At 41.7% G+C, this 19994-nt stretch overlaps 1 protein-coding gene across 1 annotated transcript in view; it reads left to right on the forward strand.

Moving 5' to 3' along the window:
- The first annotated feature begins 1675 nt into the window (after positions 1 to 1675).
- cpped1 (calcineurin-like phosphoesterase domain containing 1) overlaps positions 1676 to 19994 on the forward strand; it is a 73532-nt gene continuing 55213 nt past the window's right edge. The window contains exons 1-2 of the mRNA XM_004562268.6: positions 1676 to 1914; positions 14485 to 14703. Coding sequence (XP_004562325.2) covers positions 1851 to 1914; positions 14485 to 14703 — 283 coding nt within the window. The 5' untranslated portion in view covers positions 1676 to 1850. The remainder of the gene's footprint in view (positions 1915 to 14484; positions 14704 to 19994) is intronic.

Here is a 19994-nt window from a genome sequence, read left to right on the forward strand (position 1 = left end):
ACAGGTGATACATTTTGAAACAACAAAAACAAAAAACCACACAACACCTATAGATCCCAGGGGACATCTATAGGAGACAGCAATCTGGCCCATCAAGACCATAACCAAGAGACACAACCCCGTAACGAGTGATATTCCACCACAGGCAAATGTCTCACTCTTGTGGTTTTTGCCAAAGGTGCTCGGAACAGAAAAATATAAAATGAAATTTTTTTAAAAAGAAAAATGTACGTATCTGTCTGCCTCGGAGCACAATCCTCACAATTTGTATCAATAAACCAGGCGAAACAAGAGAAATCTGAGAATTTGTTTCGGGAAAAGGGAAAATTCAATAATTTACCAAAAAATAGAGACACCCCCCCCCCCCCCCCCTCCAAAAAAAAAAAAAAAACCAACCAAACAAACAAACAAAAAACAACACAAAACAAAAATAAAGTTATGAATGTTTTGGCTTGTAGGGATATTAATCCACCCGGACTCTTGTAGAGTGAGTTTCCCAGTCTTTTCTTTGTGGCGCTCAAAGCGCAACACAAAGTAATTTTCTTCTATCTATCTATCTATCTATCTATCTATCTATCTATCTATCTATCTATCTATCCTTTATATATTATTTTAAACATATGTTCTCATTTAGATGTGTATGGACCCGACCGGACAGGGCAGGGCAGGAGGAGAACATGGCATCAGTGGATGCAAATGTAGTGTTTGCTTTGCTTGGATTCGTGGATCGTGTGTTCGGCTGTGGGATCATTTTGGGAAGTTTTTTGTTTATGTCTATGTGCAGAAGATACTGCTGTTAGATGAAGGTTTGGGGGTTTAAGTTTGATTGGGGAAGGTGGCTGAATAATGAGTTAGATACTCCAATATATTTGAATGAATGAATGAATGAATATGACTAATTAATGGATGAACGAATTATTAACTTTACCAATTACTGACACAGGAGATGGATAAAGCCGATACCCAGACATGAAAATAAAAAATATCCATCCATTACTTGTTTCCTACTAGATTATGTAAATTCTTCAAATGCAATTCTTTTTCATCTCAAACAGATGCTGTTTCAAGTGAAAACTGCCTTCATTAAAGGTTAGGTGCAATGAAAAATCATAAAAATCGAATATATTTCCACATGCAAGCCCCTCTGTCACCTCTGATGATTCATTCTCTGGTTAAAAAACCGATTTCTAAAGGACCTTCGATGTATTCAAACTGTCTGGCAAGCAAGAAAAAAAACCTTTGATTTGCCCTTATTCAGCTAGTGTTAAAGTATGCAGACAATCAGCGCGGTGAGGAGGACGGGTGGACGTGGCTCTCTCCGTGGTTCTGAAAGACTCTATCCTCTGTCCAAGGTTCTTCTTTCGTGTGGTTTCTTATTTTGCCATTCTCACACACAGCTAAAACACGTAATGGTGTGGACGATGCAGATGTTTGCTTTGTAAAGGTTTATCGGAAGAAGATGCGAATGTTTGATGACTTGATCGATTTTTCCCCCTTTTGTTTTCTGATTTATAAACGATGAGTTGTGGCTAAAACGATAGCATAATTCTCTTTCTTGTCGTTGAAACTAGTTAAACAGTAAGCATGAAGGTTGTATCTGGTTTAAAAGTTTGCGGGAAAACCTGTTAAACTGACTTTTTTTCGCTTGTACTTGCCTTAACTGGTAGTCACACTGGGGGCCGCTGCAGTGACGATCACATACACACTCACAAAAAGGCTGTTTAGTCGATCGCCGAGAGTCTCGGGTTTAGCTAGCCGCAGGAACAGCTGAGGAGAAGCATAACAGCTACATAACCATCCCACTCGGACCTGCCGGTTTGCTCTGGAGACGGTTTAACCAAGCGGGTGTTATGGCTGAGAGTGAGAATATCTTTCTCAAGGCAAAACACCGGACATTCAGCGGACTCACTGAAGGTAACTGACTGCCTTTAGCTTCTTTAGCTCTGCCGGCTAGCCAACTTCTGTGAGCTAACTTGGCAGCACCGGTGACACAGGTTGTTGGTGGCGACAGGTTAATATTCTGACAGAGGGAAAGCTGTCACTTAGGTTTGCGTAGCTTTCTTTTAACCAACAAGCTGACACTGTCAACCACAGGAAGACAGAGTGGCTAGCTAGCTAGCTCGTGTTTACAAAATTAAAAGTAGGGAGCGTGGCAATCTTGTTCTTGCAAAGAATCAAATCGGGGCAATCCATAAACACAGGGGTTGCGGCTATTTCGATTTGCATTTGTTTCTAACTCTGGTGCAGAAGAGCTACAGAGCTGAGTATTCATTCATGCACAACTTACAAATAAAACCCATGCTTGACTTCGGCTGCAGTCTCTAATTAGTCATTCATTTATAGCTAAATCAAGCCCTGTCCTGGAAGGTTTAGGCAGACTTCTTTCAGTCGAAAGTGTTTTCTGTGCCTCGGAAGAAACTGAGGGGTGTATTAGATTTAGATGGTTTACTCTTAAGTGGCAAAGTAGTCCTGCCGTTAAGATATTCAAATATTGAAAACATGATCACAGCGCCCACAGCTATGTGTTTATGAGCTGCTGCCCCTCCTGTTTGTTTTACTTTATTTAGCACCCCCTGCTGGAAGCAGGCTAGTATGAGGAAACTGGGGGACAAAAATTGAGATCTTCAGTATTTTATTATTTGCAGCCCATTCACTTTAATCTGAAATGGTCATAAGTTTTGTTATGTGGAGTCCACGCAGTGGCCGAAATCAGCGCGATTGGTGTTTGACTTTGCAAGAAGGCTGCTGCTTATCTCTGGGTGTGAGAGCACTGCCAGTTTCTTTTCTTTTAAAATATGCCATTCAAATAGACACATACCTGGCTTCACAGAGTAAAAACATTTTCACTATAAAGTGTCCTGAATCTAATAAAAAGGTTTATTTATTTATTTTAATGAGGTCAGTTAAATCTTTTGTATCTGTTAGTTATTCAGTACTCAGGGGCAGGACCAGCATTTTAAGGGACATATGTTTGCATATTGAACTTGCCTTTTTCCTTTGCCAAGAATATCCCATCCAAAGTTGATATTTTCAGGAAGCAAAATTCACATCAAAGCATATTTAAAGCTGGTGCAAAATTAAAAACTTTTCTGTCAAACAATGAGTTCAAAGATGTGAAAGTTTTTGGTTTTAGGAGGTTAGTTCACAGCTATAAAAGTGTACCTGAAGCATTTCAGTGGGTGGCTCCACGGTGTACTGGTTAACACATTCACCTTGCATGCAGAAGATCCCCAGTCTGACACCAGGAGGAATTGCAAACACAGTCTGAGAGGGTGGTGCAGGATAAATGGGAGGGTTTTGTCAGGAAGGGCATCCTGTGTAAAACAAATCTGTGCCAAGTCATGCAGATCTATTCACTGTGGTGACCCCTTGGGAAATGAGGTAGCGGGTAGAAGTACCAACAACTGAAACATTTCAGTGCCGGTGTCAATATTGACATTTCTGTCAAACTTATTTAAACATGGTAACCTAGCAATGCACTCTAATCCGGATTGGCTGGCACACCTTCTCCATACACTGGTCTTAAGTGGAATTTAGTGAAAGTACTTTCATTTTGCATATGCAAATATAAAATCATCATCAATAGGGGGCTTCCACATTTTACTAACCTTCTACTTAGTGGTTTTATTTATTTAGAGATGTTAGATCACTCTATTGATACCTGAGAGGAAGAGAGAGCCAGAGTGAGTGAGCTCTGACTTTGGGCATTACAGGGGCTGGATCTAATGGCACAATTTAATTCCACACCGTGGTCCTTCACCACACTAAATATCCCCTTTAGATTTAGTATGGGGGAGATTCAGGAGAGGAAAAATCATTAGAAAGTATGTGCTGTTTTATGTCACTCTCCATTTTTCTGTGGCCCCTGAGTACCCCCGGCCTCACACATCCACAGCTCCTCTCCCTGCTCTTGCAAACTTTTGAGGATTTTTCAAAACTGTGCAATGGGTGGTGTTTGGCTCAGAGCTGGGGGTCAAGTTACACTTTAAAATGCAGCTTTAGTCTTTATCCTCTCAAGAAGTAAAAATGCTGACAGACTGTCACAGCCCGCTAAGATAAAATTAGGCTTTTTCCACCAAACTTAAGGAGGACTTTTATGCTCATTTCCATATTTTTATTTGTGAACTGTTTGCATGAGTCACAGTTCGAAATGATGCTTATTTATCAAACAGTGGCAGCCCCTCACTGCTCTCTGTCTGAAACAAGCCTTAGCTCCCTTCCCCCAGCTTTTAAGCAATGGTACTATGCAAAAGTCTTGAGACACACACATTTCTTTATCTTTATGCAAGGAACATCTGCAAACATCCATGGGAAAATGGTATATAAGGAAAACAGTTTGTACAATTCTAACAAGCTTAAAAGTCCATATTTGGCAGTGTGTTTGAGATCATCCTCATGCTCAAAAATGAAGCTGTTGGAAGTCTGACACTTTCCAGATGGTATTGCATGGTGGATTGAAATCTGATGGTGCTTTTCTGCACTCATAATTCATCAGTTTTGACAAGAAACAAACACCTCTGGCTGAAATGCATTCCCAAACCATGATGCTCACTGCTTTATGTCTCTCCCTACCAACTCTGTACATGTTGATGGTGATTTGAACCAAACTTGGATTCATCACTCCACGAGACCTGTTGTAAGAGACTTTCAGTCTAGTTCTTGTATAATTTGGCATACCTCACCCTTCCTTAGGAATGGCTTCTTGACAAACATCATTGAATAGAGACTATTTCTGATGAGGCTTCAGTGAAGTAGATGGATGAACTGAAGGGCTAGGTCCCATGTCAGATCTTTGTTGGATTTTTGCTCTTTTGGATTCTTGGATTTGTTTCTTTTGGATACTGTTCATGCTGTAGATCAGGCACCATGTTCATTCACTCATGAGCTGCTGTAACATGAATCAAATGGCTGAATTGCCACCTCAGCATGCAGTCAGGTGCTATGGAGTCTTGCTAATGACTTGCTAATTTTATTCAGGTGTGTTGCAGCAGGGACACATGGAAAAGTTTCAGGACACCGGCCTTCGAGGACTGGAGTTTGAAACCCCTGCTGTAGATAGTCTTTTTTTTAATGTCTGCTACTTTTGGCCTTTTTCCAGTTTCCTCAAAGTTTTGTATGGGCACACTGCACACCATGCCAACATATACCAAGTTTTTGGCTAATAGGTTTTTGGTTTTTGCAACAAACTGCTGGTGCCTCTCTCGATCCATTCTCTTCAAGTTATTCCACTTAGCCTACAGCCTATTCCAGCTAACAGCCTATGGTAGTATTGTAGTTGTCCAAAGCACAACTTTGAATGCTGAAAGTCTCAAACGGTTGCTCAAGACCACTTTTAAAAAAACCCAGAAAAGTCTGGCTCATTGGGAGCAAAATATGAAGACGTTAGGGATTGCTTAAGACTTTCGCATTGCGTTCTATATATTGCTGAAAGTCTGGAAAAGATATATTAGGTGCTTCTAAATTTTGTTACATTAATATGGCCAGCCTCAGGTTGAATTCAAAATTCATCAACAGCACTCGCTGTGTAGTATAAGCTGAGATCAAGGCTGGGCTTGTTTGGATCGAGGCATTCTAAAGTAATCGAGTTGATGATGATGATAATCATAAAAGCAAAATGTGTCATAAATGTCAATTACACCGAGTTCGTCATTGTTGAGATTTTACGAGTTTTCCTCCCAGGAGCAAGGCAGTTTTTGTTTTTCTTTTTTGTTGCTCTTTCTTTTCTTATCTTCGCTCGAGTTTCTCTGGAGGACAGAATTATCGCCGACTCATTTGGGAGAGTGATACATGGAGAGCATGTTAAACACAGGATGCTGAACAGTTACAAGCCCCCGCTGAGTGAGAGTGAGGGGATTTGTGCAGAATGCAGATGCGGGCTCTCCACGATGACAGAGCAGTGCATAACTACAGTGGTACTGCTTCCACGTCCTCCGGAAACTCGGCGAGTGGAGTAGAAAGCTGTTGTTTACACCTGCTCTTAGTATCTGTCTGTTTCGGGGGAAATGGCGAGCCTCCGTTTCCATATTACTTTGGCGGGCGTCCTTCATGTCACGCCTTGTCATTACCATCAGCCAAGCCTCACTGAGTGTCTGCTTGTCTCTTTTCATGGAAAGGTGGGCACTGTTTGCCTTGTAAATGAATATTTGAGAGTGACTAGATTGTAGGGCCCTTCTGTTGCGTAATATCAGGATTATGTAAAACACTTGTTCTTTGCCATTCATCCTCTAACGTGTATCTCGCTGTTAATTATTTAGCATTGGTTACTCACAGGGAGAGAGCACGTACGTCTCTTCCCCGCCGACGAGGTTTAATTCCCAGTCCTACATCCTGATCCACGTCGGTTTTAACTAATCAAGTGTTGTGCCAATTCCAAGAATGAATATGATGAGGTTTTCACAGCAGGCCTTCCACTGATAAATGAGTAATGCTGTGGTCACACCTAATTCATGAAGCTTTAATGTTTCTGCTCATTACATTTTTTTATTTTTTATTTTTTTTAAAGCATCATGTAGTTTATTGGTATAGAAACACCAATGTTTACTGTAGATGTAACCAGTAGTTGATACCCAGGAGATAGCAAAACGATTTGAGTGCATATTAGAGCTGGGCGATAGAACGATAACGATATGTATCGCGATATAACTTTTTCTCGATAGAAAAATTAAACTATCGCGATAGACCTCGCCGCTCTTGTCCTCTTAAAAAAAAAAGAAAAAAAAAAAGAACAGCCAATCCAAATTAAGTAGCGCAGAGCCGAACCAATCACAGCCGCAGCGTCACGTGACTTGTTACGTACAGCACAAGTGCCAAGCCGCACATGTGTATTTGTTTGGGAAGCAGCCAGCCACCGTACCGCCCGGGTAATGGAGGAAATGAGTGTGCCGACTAGAGAAATCAACCGAGCGTGACCGAAGGTTACCGAAGAGAAAACAGATGATGGTTCCAATGCCGGAGAGATTGTCGAACGGAAGAGCAACAGAAGTTCCGTAGTGTGAAGGTATTTTGGCTATTTCAAGTCTGACAAAAAACAGAGTAGCGTCCACTGTAAATTGTGCCGAAAGCAAGTCTGGAAATACAATAAACTGGTGCATGCGCTACGTCCACACGTACCCGGGTATTTTTGAAAACGCAGATTTTTCTATGCGTTTGCACCTTTCGTCCACACGTAAACGGCGTTTTTGGTCACTGAAAACGAAGATTTTTGAAAACTCCGTTTTTGCATTTACGTGTGGACGAGAAAAACGGAGAAAACGCAGCGTCAAAGGTGTGCGCATTTTTTGACGTCACACTGTGCGCCACGTTATTGTTTCGGTGAAATGAATTTCTACAATACTGTTACTGTTAATTCTACTCTCTGCAGTGTTTAAATGCTTACATATACACACAGTTACTGTCCGTCCACACATACGACTCGGTTCTGCTTCTATGTCCCAGCTTTGTTTACTTTTTCCCACCGAGGCTTCTAGACTTCTGATTGGCCAACATTTCTGCACGGTTAGGAATCTAGCGCCACCTGCTGCTTTGGCATGTTCATAGCAGCGTTTTCACTTCATTTCTCCCTTTATGTGTGGACGGGATTATTTTTTAAAACGAAAACGGAAAATCTTCGTTTTCAAAAATACCCGTGTACATGTGGACGTAGCCTCAGTCTCTGACTGGAAGCGCTAATTCGTCATTCGGTTTTTGTCAGACTAAAGTAACTGTTAAAACTGTTTGAAAAGCTAAGCTATACAACAAGGAGAGATTGAGAATTTCCTTTTAGTTCTCAGTTTATTTGATATTGACAAAAGTTAGTCAGTTTTGTCTGTTCTTCTGTAAAACAAACTAAGATTTATTTTTTAGAATTAATATTTTGTTTCCAAGTGGAATTGACAATTTAGTCTGTTTCGTTTGTTCTATTTTGAAACTTAAACGCTTTAGCAGCTGCCTTTTGTGTAGTTTGGAATATTTGCCTTTATTTATCTGAAAAAGTCTGATGTTCCTTAAGTACATCTACCCTGTTGAACTTATTATGGGAAATAAATATTTAAATAAAAACAAGCTGCTCATTATTTCACATTTTACTTGTGAGCAACGGCACATTTAAATCTTACAAATATAGTTATTTGGCTTATATCGTGATAGATATCGTTATCGCCTGAAATGAAAAAAACATCGTGATATGAAAAAAATCTTATATCGCCCAGCTCTAGTGCATGCATATATATATATATATATATATATATATATATATATATATATATATATATATATATATATATATATATATATATATATAATATATAAATTAGTGGGGGGGGGGGGATTCAATTAAAAATGTAAACTTTTGTTTTGTTTTTTATTTATCAGCTTGTCTTCTCATTTTGCCTCTAGATGCAACAGCTGAAGCTTCCAGGTAAACCAGTGTAGGCTGTTCAGATAGATGGATATTTAGTTCAAGACAGTGCAGGTCATTGTTTGCAGATACAGACTACTCAAAAAGAAAAAGTAGATTCAGTTAAGCTTCAGGGGTATTGCAGACTGTTTACTGCCTCAAATGTATTTGGTTAATGGAACTCAAGCAACAAAGTGGAGGATACACAGAAATCTAAAGGACTGCACTTGATTTTTGTAGTGATTTGCACTCACTAGTGCTCTAACTGTGTGTTACAAACTGAATAACAGAGCTCTGGGCACACAGTGAGTCCCAGGAGAGAGAACACAAGGGGTTCACAGTTTTTAACATCTGAACTATAACCTCGTTCATATGCCGCAATGAATAATCCGACCTTGTAAACTGTAGTTAACGGACAAAATAGATGGATTTTAGCTGATCAGTTGCAGCTGTTCAGTCATTAAAATTTTCTGATTCTTTAGTTAGTTCTATTTCTTATTATATTTCTATGTGAAACAGTAGTCTTACAATACACAATAGCTAACCTGACAGTGTAGGTTTTGTATCTTAAAAAATCCCTAGTGCTGTGGCCCCAGCGGGAGAGTGATTTAGGCCTGGTGTGCTGCTGGGCTTCAGTACTATAGTGAAAACCCTGTTATTTTTTGAGATTAGTCATTTGCTTTGCTGCACTAACTGATTCTTTTTTTTCTTTTTTGGAGGGGGATTCACCAGAGAGCTCAGCTTATCAACAATTTATATATATATATATAGATATATATAGATATAGATATAGATATATATATATATATCTATATATATATATATATCTATATAGATATATATATATATATATATATATATATATATATATATATATATATATAGATATTAGGGGTGCAACGATATTCGTATCGATATTGAACCGTTCGATACAGTGCTTTCGGTTCGGTACGCATATGTATCGAACAATACAATTTTTTTCAATTTTTTTTTTTTTCAATTTTTTTTTTTTTTTTGTGTCCCGTTTGGATCTATAGCCATCAGAATTGTTGTCTTGAGGCCAAGAAAGATGCCAAGAGGATTTATTTTAAGTGGATCATCATATTGGTCCATTTGATTGACCTTTATTATAATTATGAATTTATTTTATTTTCAGTTGCAAACGGGACAGACATGACTGTGGGATAGGACAGGGGGAAAGAATGAAAGAAAGAGGGGGAGAGAAAGAAAGAAAACCAAAGGGGAGGAAAAAAAAGAACAATACAAAATTTGTAATTTATTTTATCAACTTTCCTTCTGACGATGCTGTCTGTGTTGAGCGCTCAGTGAATCTGCGTTCGACTACTCCGCCTAGGTCATTTCAACGAGATTAACCTGAAAGCACTAGTGGGAACACAACGAATATGACTGCACGTTTACGCCGACATCATCCTAGTGCAAAGACAAAAACAACAAGCATGCTACTAACTTTAGCCGAGTCATTTAGACAGCTGTTAGCACATGATTCTCCTTATGCTGCTGAGAATATAACCCAGAAGAAACGGATAGTATAGCTTTTATTTTGGAAAGAGACATTTCTCTGTAATAAACTCTCTTTTCCAAAGATGAGTGATTCCTCAATCAGATACAGGGCTCGCAATATCGCTAGCCCGACGTCCCGGGGCTATCTCTCCCCTGCCTGTCGGGCTATTGTAGGAAGGAAAAATATATGTCAATGCTTTTGCATTCTTTCAGAAATGTAGCTGGGTAATTATGTCATTGGGTGAGCCACTGTCAATATGTGACATATTGAAATCGTGTTTGAATTTGCGCTTGTTTTTTTGCTTTCACTTTGCAATCGCGCGAACTGTGTATAGAGAGCGACAGCACTGATCTGTGAGTGATGATAATTTGTGCACCAATTCCTCTGACATCGTCTTATTAATTGTTAGCTTACTATGCAAACATGACAAGTGAAATCTCCCGCAGCTTAAACATGTGAGAGGTTGATCGCGCAGAGAATCGCTGAGCTTATGTGAGTGCGGCAGGATATATATTTCACTATGATGACCTGGATGATTGAGAACCTTCACAGACAGATATATATTTTAGTTCTGCTGAGCCAAATAAGACAGGTCAGGGTGAAGAAGTGACAGCCAAAGAAAAGCTTACCACAAAACGGAGAAGTTATGACAAATCAGACTATAAGGCAAAAAGAAAGTGCAGCTTTATGGTTTCATGGACAAAAGAATTTCTGTGGCTGCAATATGACGAGCTAAAAAACAACACGCACAAGGGTTAGGGCTAAATTTAAAAACTGTACTTTTGTGTTAAAATATATATTTATAATTTTAATAAATGACAAATTAAAAAGGCATGAACATTTTTTTTTGTATCGAAAAAATATCGAACCGTGACACCAAAGTATCGAACCGAACCGTGAATTTTGTGTATCGTTGCACCCCTAATATATATATATATATATATATATATATATATATATATATATATATATATATATATATATATATATATATATATATGTGTGTATGTGTCCATAGGTCCCTCATCCTATTCATGTAGCCCCTTCCGCCGGGGTCAGGGGGGAGATATCATCACCCCCACCCGAGATTGGGTACATAGCCCCAAGTGCGATAGGAGAAGGATCGTTGAGTGCGAGAGGAACTGACCTGAAAAATAGGATCATGGCCAAGCTTGAAACCTGGATCCCCCGTAGCCGGTTACCAAGATTACGTGAAGTACCCTCAGAAGGTCTGCTAGATGATGTTAATGCAGCACTACGGGCAATACCTACAACCACGATTACCGACACTAACAAGCTGATCTACAATACGGCAGCAGTGATCAGTGAGATGCTTGGCTACAAGTTGAACAGCCACAAGGGGCAGTACCCTCCATGGAGAAGGAGGCTAGAGGGCAAGATCAAAGTAGCACGGAGGGAGGTTAGCCAACTAACAGAGTTGCAGAAAGGTGCGACGAATAAGGTGCCTAAGAAATACAGCAAGCTGTCCATACCTGAGGCCTTGGAAACTGCCAAGCAAAGACTCACAGCCTTGGCCAGCCGCTTGAGGAGGTACACCAGAGAGATAGAAGGCAGGAGAATAAACCAGCTGTTCTCCACAGAACCAGCAAAGGTGTACTCTCAGTGGCAAGGGAACAATAAGAGAACAGCACCACCAAGGCTGGAGACGGAGCAATACTGGAAGAGCATATGGGAGAAGGATGCAACCCATAACGGCAATGCTCAGTGGCTAGAGGATCTGAGGGCAGACCACAGCGACCTCCCTGAACAGGGTCCAGTAACCATCACAGTGGCAGATATCCAAGAAAGGGTCTCCAGTATGAAGAGTTGGACAGCACCAGGGCCCGACATGGTTCACGCCTACTGGCTGAAGAAGCTAACTGCACTCCACGAGCGTCTGGCAGCACAAATGAACCAGCTGCTAGTTAACGAGAGACACCCGGAATGGCTAACTGAAGGCCGGACGGTCCTGATCCCCAAGGACCCCAAGAAGGGACCAGTCCCCTCCAACTACCGACCAATAACCTGCCTCAGTACTACATGGAAGCTCCTGTCAGGCATCATATCGGCTAAGATGAACAGGCACATGGGTCAATACATGAGCGGGACACAGAAAGGAATTGGCAAGAATACCAGAGGCGCAAAACACCAGCTACTGGTAGACAGAACAATCAGCCGAGACTGCAAGACCAGACTGACCAACCTGTGCACTGCCTGGATTGATTACAAGAAGGCCTATGACTCAATGCCCCACAGCTGGATACTGGAATGCCTAGAATTGTACAAGATCAATGGGACCCTAAGAGCCTTCATCAGGAACTCAATGGGGATGTGGCGTACAACACTAGAGGCCAACTCCAAGCCCATAGCACAAGTCACCATCAAGTGCGGGATCTACCAAGGAGATGCTCTGTCCCCACTGCTGTTCTGCATAGGCCTGAACCCCCTCAGTGAGATCATTAACAAGACTGGCTACGGATACCGACTACGGAACGGAGCAGTTGTCAGCCACCTCCTGTACATGGATGACATCAAGCTGTATGCCAAGAGTGAACGAGACATCGATTCACTGATCCACACTACCAGGCTATACAGCAATGACATTGGAATGTCGTTCGGACTGGAGAAGTGTAGTCGGATGGTAACAAAGAGAGGGAAGGTAGTCAGAACTGAGGGGATTGAACTACCAGAAGGCAACATTGCAGACATAGAGGACAGTTACAAGTACTTGGGGATCCCGCAGGCAAATGGGAACCATGAAGAGGCCGCTAGAAAAGCTGCAACCACCAAGTACCTGCAGAGGGTCAGGCAAGTCCTGAGGAGTCAGCTGAATGGTAAGAACAAGATCCGGGCCATCAACACGTACGCCCTGCCCGTGATCAGGTACCCTGCTGGGGTAATAGGCTGGCCAAAGGAGGAGATAGAAGCCACTGACATAAAGACAAGAAAGCTCCTTACCATGCATGGAGGGTTTCACCCCAAGTCCAGCACCCTGAGGCTGTACGCTAAGCGGAAGGAAGGGGGCCGGGGACTGGTGAGTGTCAGCACCACAGTCCAGGATGAGACAAGGAACATCCAAGAATACATTGGGAAGATGGCCCCAACTGACCGAGTGCTCAGTGAATACCTCAGGCAGCAGAAACCCAAGAAAGAGGAGGGAGACGAGGAACCATCATGGAAGGACAGGCCCCTGCACGGTATATACCACCGGCAGATAGAGGAGGTGGCTGATATCCAGAAATCCTACCAGTGGCTGGACAAAGCTGGACTGAAAGACAGCACAGAGGCACTAATCATGGCAGCACAAGAACAAGCTCTGAGCACAAGATCCATAGAGGCTGGGGTCTATCACACCAGGCAAGACCCCAGGTGCAGGCTGTGTAAAGATGCCCCAGAGACAATCCAGCACATAACAGCAGGGTGCAAGATGCTAGCAGGCAAGGCATACATGGAACGCCATAACCAAGTGGCCGGCATAGTGTACAGGAACATCTGTGCCGAGTATAACCTGGAAGTCCCGAGGTCAAAATGGGAGATGCCCCCAAGGGTGGTGGAGAATGACCGAGCTAAGATCCTGTGGGACTTCCAGATACAGACGGACAAAATGGTGGTGGCTAACCAACCGGACATAGTGGTGGTAGACAAACAGAAGAAGACGGCCGTAGTGATCGATGTAGCGGTTCCGAATGACAGCAATATCAGGAAGAAGGAACACGAGAAGCTGGAGAAATACCAAGGGCTCAGAGAAGAGCTCGAGAGGATGTGGAGGGTGAAGGTAACGGTGGTCCCCGTGGTAATCGGAGCACTAGGTGCGGTGACTCCCAAGCTAGGCGAGTGGCTCCAGCAGATCCCGGGAATAACATCGGAGATCTCTGTCCAGAAGAGCGCAGTCCTGGGAACAGCTAAGATACTGCGCAGGACCCTCAAGCTCCCAGGCCTCTGGTAGAGGACCCGAGCTTGAAGGATAAACCGCCCGCAGGGGCGTGCTGGGTGTTTTTTTTTTTTTTGTGTGTACAGTGCTGTGCAAGCATCTCAAACCACCCCTCACTTATTTACTTCCAAGGAGCCAGACTTACCTGTATTTCTTTTTTAAGTTGTCATTGAGCAGTAGTTCTTCAGACTTTATGAAGGTCTTTCAAAGTTTTTCTTTGGATGTTGGCAGCTTTTTCACTCATTTTCAGTCCAGTTCTTGGTCTCGACCAATTTCACAGGAATGTTTTTCTGTTTATTTGTTCTGTGAATCCTCAGTTATTTAAAAAAAAGCATCTATTCTCAAAGGATGAATCAGACAACTTCGCAAAGATCTGTTAGTAGATTTTTTTTTTTTTAAAACAGACATAACACAAAAGCACATAATTTGCTCTGTATTTCTTAGTTGAGTCAGCAAATAATACATGAGGTAACAGTTTAAGAGGCATGAAATAGTATTTTTGCAGTTGATTCCCATGAGTTGTTAGCATCAAACTTACATGTTTTGGCATGCTGTGCAGTGTGTCCTGAGTGGAAGACAAAAGAGTGGCACTCCTAAAAGCTGTCTAACCTGCATTGTCTTTTAGCTAAAAGAAGCTTTATTCTGTTTTCGTTTTAGACGCAGAGCACAAATGGACTGGACCATTTTTCTTCATCCAAGCTGCAGACCCCCAGCTTGGGCTTATGAAGGCCTGGAGGGACGGCGACTGTGACGGCGGGGGGGAAGAATGGGCTGAGGAAGTGGAGCTCACTAAGCAGGCCGTGGAGGCCATTAACCAACTCAGACCCAGGCCGAGATTCATGGTGCTGTGCGGCGACTTGGTCCACGCCATGCCAGGTAGGGGTTAGAGCACAACAAAGAAACATTTACAGTTCTTTAAAAATGTTGCAAGGTTACTAAATGATTGTGTTAGTGGTGTAATATTTTATAAAAATGAAGAGGTAGGCTTGACAGTTTTTCACACGGTAAAGTTTTACCGGGCAGTCTTTGTCATTTTTCAAGGATTCAGAGATTTTTCAACAGGTGTTTAGGGAAAGCACAGAGCGTCCTTCCTGCTGTTCCTTCGTAATGAAACTCTGAAGTGCATCGCCTTTCGCTAAACACTAAATTACTTTTAACTTAACTGAGCGAAAGCACAACAGCCAAAAGAGGGGAAAAAAGGAAGCCACAGCAGCGATGAGAGGTTCCCAGTGGATGTACAGCCATATGGACAGGAAAAACAAGATAGCAGCATCAACCAGTCTGACTGCCAATTATCTGCGAATGTTTGGGGACATAATGTGAACTCACAGATGCCGAACTGCATGAGATTTAGCTCCGCTTAGCCTCTTATGGTCTGACCAGATTATACAGTATCGGTCCTGGGAGTGCTATCCCATCGCATCTGGGATGTCACTCCAGCCTGTTCAAAGGCTGCACGTATTTCAAAGTGTTCAAAATGTCTTTCCCAGGTTACAGATAACAGCATGTTATTGAGAACCACACGCTGTGATTTCATGCACTGAACAGCATTTCAACAATACAGCTTGCTTCATACTTCATTTGGTAATTTTCTCTGTACGTATTTGTTGAGGAAAGAATACAAACTAAATGACTTCGTTAAGATGTAAGTGATCCATCTAGACTGTTTTGGTCTAAGTTGATGTGAGACGTCTGCCATTTTGGCATCTTTGAAGCAGATGTGAAGAACAAGGGGTGGATCCGACTAGGCAACTGAGGGACACTGAATACTAATACCCTGCTTTATTGTCCTTTTTGACTATTGGGAACCATAAGCCACAAAATGAACCTCATTTTGTATTTAGTAGGGTTTGAAAGTAGTGTTTGAGACGATCGACTCTGCAATAAAGTGCTTATTGAGGTAATAAAAAAAGGGCTCTTGAAAGTCTTCCCATAGACTTTCTTATTGTACCCACAAGAGTCGCCCCCTGCTGGCTAATTCTATTTCATGGTGCACTGTGCTTTTCTGTTTTGACAAGATTCTCAACACCACTGTCTGAAACGTAACCCCAAACCATGACAGAGCCTCCACTGTGTTTTACAGATGGTTGTAGACACCCACTGTTGTATCACTTTTTCCTTTTCTTTTTCACTTTTTCAGTTTTCTGAGTTTTTTAGGGACGTGCACAACATGCTGAGAGGCTCCATATTCAATGTTTTCAGCTACTTTGGGATTCTTTGGGAGACAAAGAAATATGTTTTGTGAAAGGCTGTCAGAAATAAGGATTCTGCACAGTTATGTGAGGACACAGCATTGTAGGGCTGCTCGATTATGGCAAAAATGATAATCATGATTATTTTCACTGAAATTGAGATCTCGATTATTTGACGATATTTATTTAACAATAACAATGTATTGAATAATGGCTTTAAAGATTGTCAAAAAATAGTATAAAATAGTGTGCAAATACTGATAACAGTGCAAATGTTTGCAATATAAAAAATAAATGAAAAATGTAAATATCTATGTTTAGTGAACTTTGCAGTGTTGCTCTGTGGTGCAGCTACGACACCGTAGCAAAGTTTACACACTATGTCTACTTGATCCACGTCTGACTCCACGAACCCATAATGTTTCCACACCACTGAAGGGTTTTTTTTACCTCTCTTTTCAACCAACGGCAGTCACTCTCCTCTCCAAATAACTTCTGCTTAGCTTTCCGAGCTTCCCTCTGTTAGCTCCTCTTAATTGTTGTGATGCCTGTTCGAAACGCAGAGAGGTGCGCTCGATTTGCCACACGGAGCAGCGCGAGAGTAAAGCACGAGGGAGGTGCTAATAATCGGCTCAGTCCTTTTTAATGATCGTTGAAAGCCCAGATCGTAATTTCGATTAAAATTCGATTAATTGAGCAGCCCTACAGCATTGGTTCACCAATCATTTCATTGGAATGAAAATGAGTGAAAAAGCAGCAAATGTCCAAAGGAAAAGGTCTGAAAGACCTTCAGAAAGCCTGGAGAACAATTGCTCAGGACCACTTTAAAAAAAATTGCAACTCAGGCTCTCAGAAGAAAGTGTGAAGAAATGAGGGATAGTTCAAGGTTTTTTTTCACAGTTCTGTATAATGTAAACTGTGTGCTTATATTTGCCTTTATAAGCTGAAATGTTACTCAGTTTAAAACAGCTGCTGCATTGTGATCTAAACTGTGAACATATCGTTTCGGTCTGATGTTTGACTGGTGTTACTGTACGAAACAGGCAGATCTGACTCTACTTACACTTCTCCCACTGTGGGTTTTAACTTATGATATGAGGGAAGCCTCGACATCCCCGATAAGTCCCTTTAACCCAGTATGAAATACATCAGTCACAATGGTAAAACAGTTATGCTTTTTCTGTTAATCATGGTCACAAAGAGTGCAGGGCTCACCTGACCTGAAAAATCAGCACATGTATGCGTCTCTGCTAATATTAAAGTGGCAACTGCCACGCATATAACAGACATGTTTTTTTCAAATTCAGACTCATTTCCCATGTGTGGTTATTAGTTATGTGTGAGTGAACATGTATATCATAGTTTGTCTTGAGTTTTAAACCCACCCCATGCAGCACCTTACATCTGTGTCCACTGCTCTAGATGTTTTCAAGAGAAACAGAGTTTTGTGATATTTATGCAAATGTTGAATGTAAACGCATATATATATTGAGATAACCCTGCTCTAATTCATTTATTCCACGAAGAACATCAGCTTTGGGACTGTTCAGCCTCAGAATAGTTTTCACTGAGGTAGGTTTGAGCATTAGCTTTCTTCTGTTTCCCAGCCAGAGTCTGTAAACAACGTATTCCCATTTGACAGTAGCTGATATTTATCTATGAAAAGCAGAAGGTTTCTGTCTGTTCTCACGATGCTGATGCTGATTAGGATTTCGGCTATCGATCAGACCAGACAGGCTTTAAATTCTCGCCCAATTTAAAGGAATCCGTGCGAGAAAGATGCCGCTGTGTTGCGGTGCTACGACTCTTGCAGCTTGAAGGCAAAAGAAAAGAAAGAAAGTTAGTTCTGCCCATGAAGTCTAGTTTGAACACATCAGACCCCCCTGTGACAGCATGCAGTATTTATCTATAAAAAACACCTGGGTGCCTTCAAGCTATTTGCAGGAAGAGAAGATTTTTCTTTCACTTTTTTTTTATTTTTATTTTTTTAGTTGAATTATTCAGTAGAAGTCTGCTAGCTGCAAATGAAGGTTTGTTAGGCTATAAACAGTATATGTGAATGGGCTGCACTTGATTCTGTCTCTGTCCTATTCTCTGAGGTAAAGATTGTAGCTATCTTGTAAGCAGCACAGCAAACCTGTGAGTGTGTGTGTGTTTGCCACAGTGGCAGCTGGTTCCCCCCAATCCTGTCACCTGATGCTTTCTGAATCGCAACTGAATTTGAAAAAAGCTGGTTACATTAGAAATGCCTGAATGTGGAAACGCCACAATCACTGTGTTGCCCACCTTGTCTGATACCGAGACACCAGGTTTGACTTGTCCTGCGTCCAGTCCTCCCCTCTGCTTGTCTGTTTCAGTAGAACGTAGGATGATTTACACCACATAACCTTTAAATAGAAAACAAATTATTATACTCTTAAGGTAAAGACATCAAATTTACACTTTAGCTGAAGACGATGGCTCTGTGTTCTTGATTTTCTGAGTGTGCAGTCTGACTTTACAACAGGTTATGAGGAACGGGCTGACAGAGCCCACTGCAGGTTTAATGCTTGATGCAAAAAAGCGCCGCAAGCCGTTAAGCAATGCAGACTACCTTTGCATGAAAATTAGGGGTCTAAAGTGTGGCGCCTACCTGCCTGGCTGGCCTCCAGGGGCCCGTTCTTCGTACGTCGCTTCGTACTTCGTACTCTGAGCTCGCTATTCCGGTTCCCCGAACACACCTGTTGTTGACGATTAGTATAGCTGGATGAAGTAATGTGAGATCACTGGGTGGTCCAACAGGGGCTACGCATCGATAGTAGAAACATTGATCGGCAACCCTTTGATTGGTCGGCGAAAATGTCGAAGGAGCGCGCTCGGTATTCTTCGGCAGCAGAGCAAGAACTCTTGAGTGAGGGATTTTAGGAGTTTCAGAGTCTAATTAAAACGCAAGGGAACACTGCAAAGGCTGCAAAAGCAAGGAGAGAGGGCTGGCAGAAAGTTGCTGACAAATTAAACTCGTAAGTAATTTAATAATAACAATAATAATGGAGTGGATCTATATAGCGCTCTTCAAGGCACCCAAAGCGTTTTACAATGCCACTATTCAGTCACTCTCACATTCACACACTGGTAGCTGTCACAGCTGCCCTGGGGCAGACTGACAGAAGCCAGGCTGCCATATCGCGCCATCGGCCCCTCTGGCCAACACCAGTAGGTGGTAGGGTAGATTTATCATATCACACTATATTATCCAATATTATATTACATTATATTATATTACATTATGTTATATTATATCCCCTTTCACATTAGAGCCACAACAGGACCCACTAGAACATGGGAACAAGTAAAAGTGAAATATAAGAATATTCTACAGAATGGTAATATTTATCACTTATATTGCTTTTCGTCTCTTGGACAGAGACCCTGGAATAATCTGTTTGTTTGTTTATAACAGCAACCAAGAAAAGGGGCAGCGCAAAAAAAGACAGGTGGTGGTCCTGCACCCCCTCGTCAACAAGTTGGTTAAGTGAATAATACCCTCACGGGAAAATCGATATCTCTCTATGAGCACACTGTCGCGCTGAGCTAAAGGATCCTGTCTGTCCCGCAATATACGCTGAATTCTGAGGACTCTCCTTATCAATCTTGCACCTTCCGCAATGGGTTGCTCGCGTATACGGACAGGACATGGCTGCAACAGGCTTCCCAAATCCACCTTCGCTTTTATAGCCGTGGTCTCTCATCTTGATTACACGAAGTAATTTACAATTACTACTCTGAAATCTGAATTACATCTGTAATAATCACATACATGTAATAGAATGTTAATAGTACATTTCCCTTTTTTAGGAAATGACCTGTATGTATCTGTGTGACATCAATAAAAGGATCAAGTGCTGCATTATCTTTAGTTACATTGATGTTATTTATTTATGGTACAACAGTGGTAAAATATCGCTGTTGCTTTCGTATACATGAAGCGGAAATACC

The sequence above is a fragment of the Maylandia zebra genome, linkage group LG8 (assembly GCF_041146795.1).
Source record: "Maylandia zebra isolate NMK-2024a linkage group LG8, Mzebra_GT3a, whole genome shotgun sequence".
Classification (NCBI taxonomy): domain Eukaryota; kingdom Metazoa; phylum Chordata; class Actinopteri; order Cichliformes; family Cichlidae; genus Maylandia; species Maylandia zebra.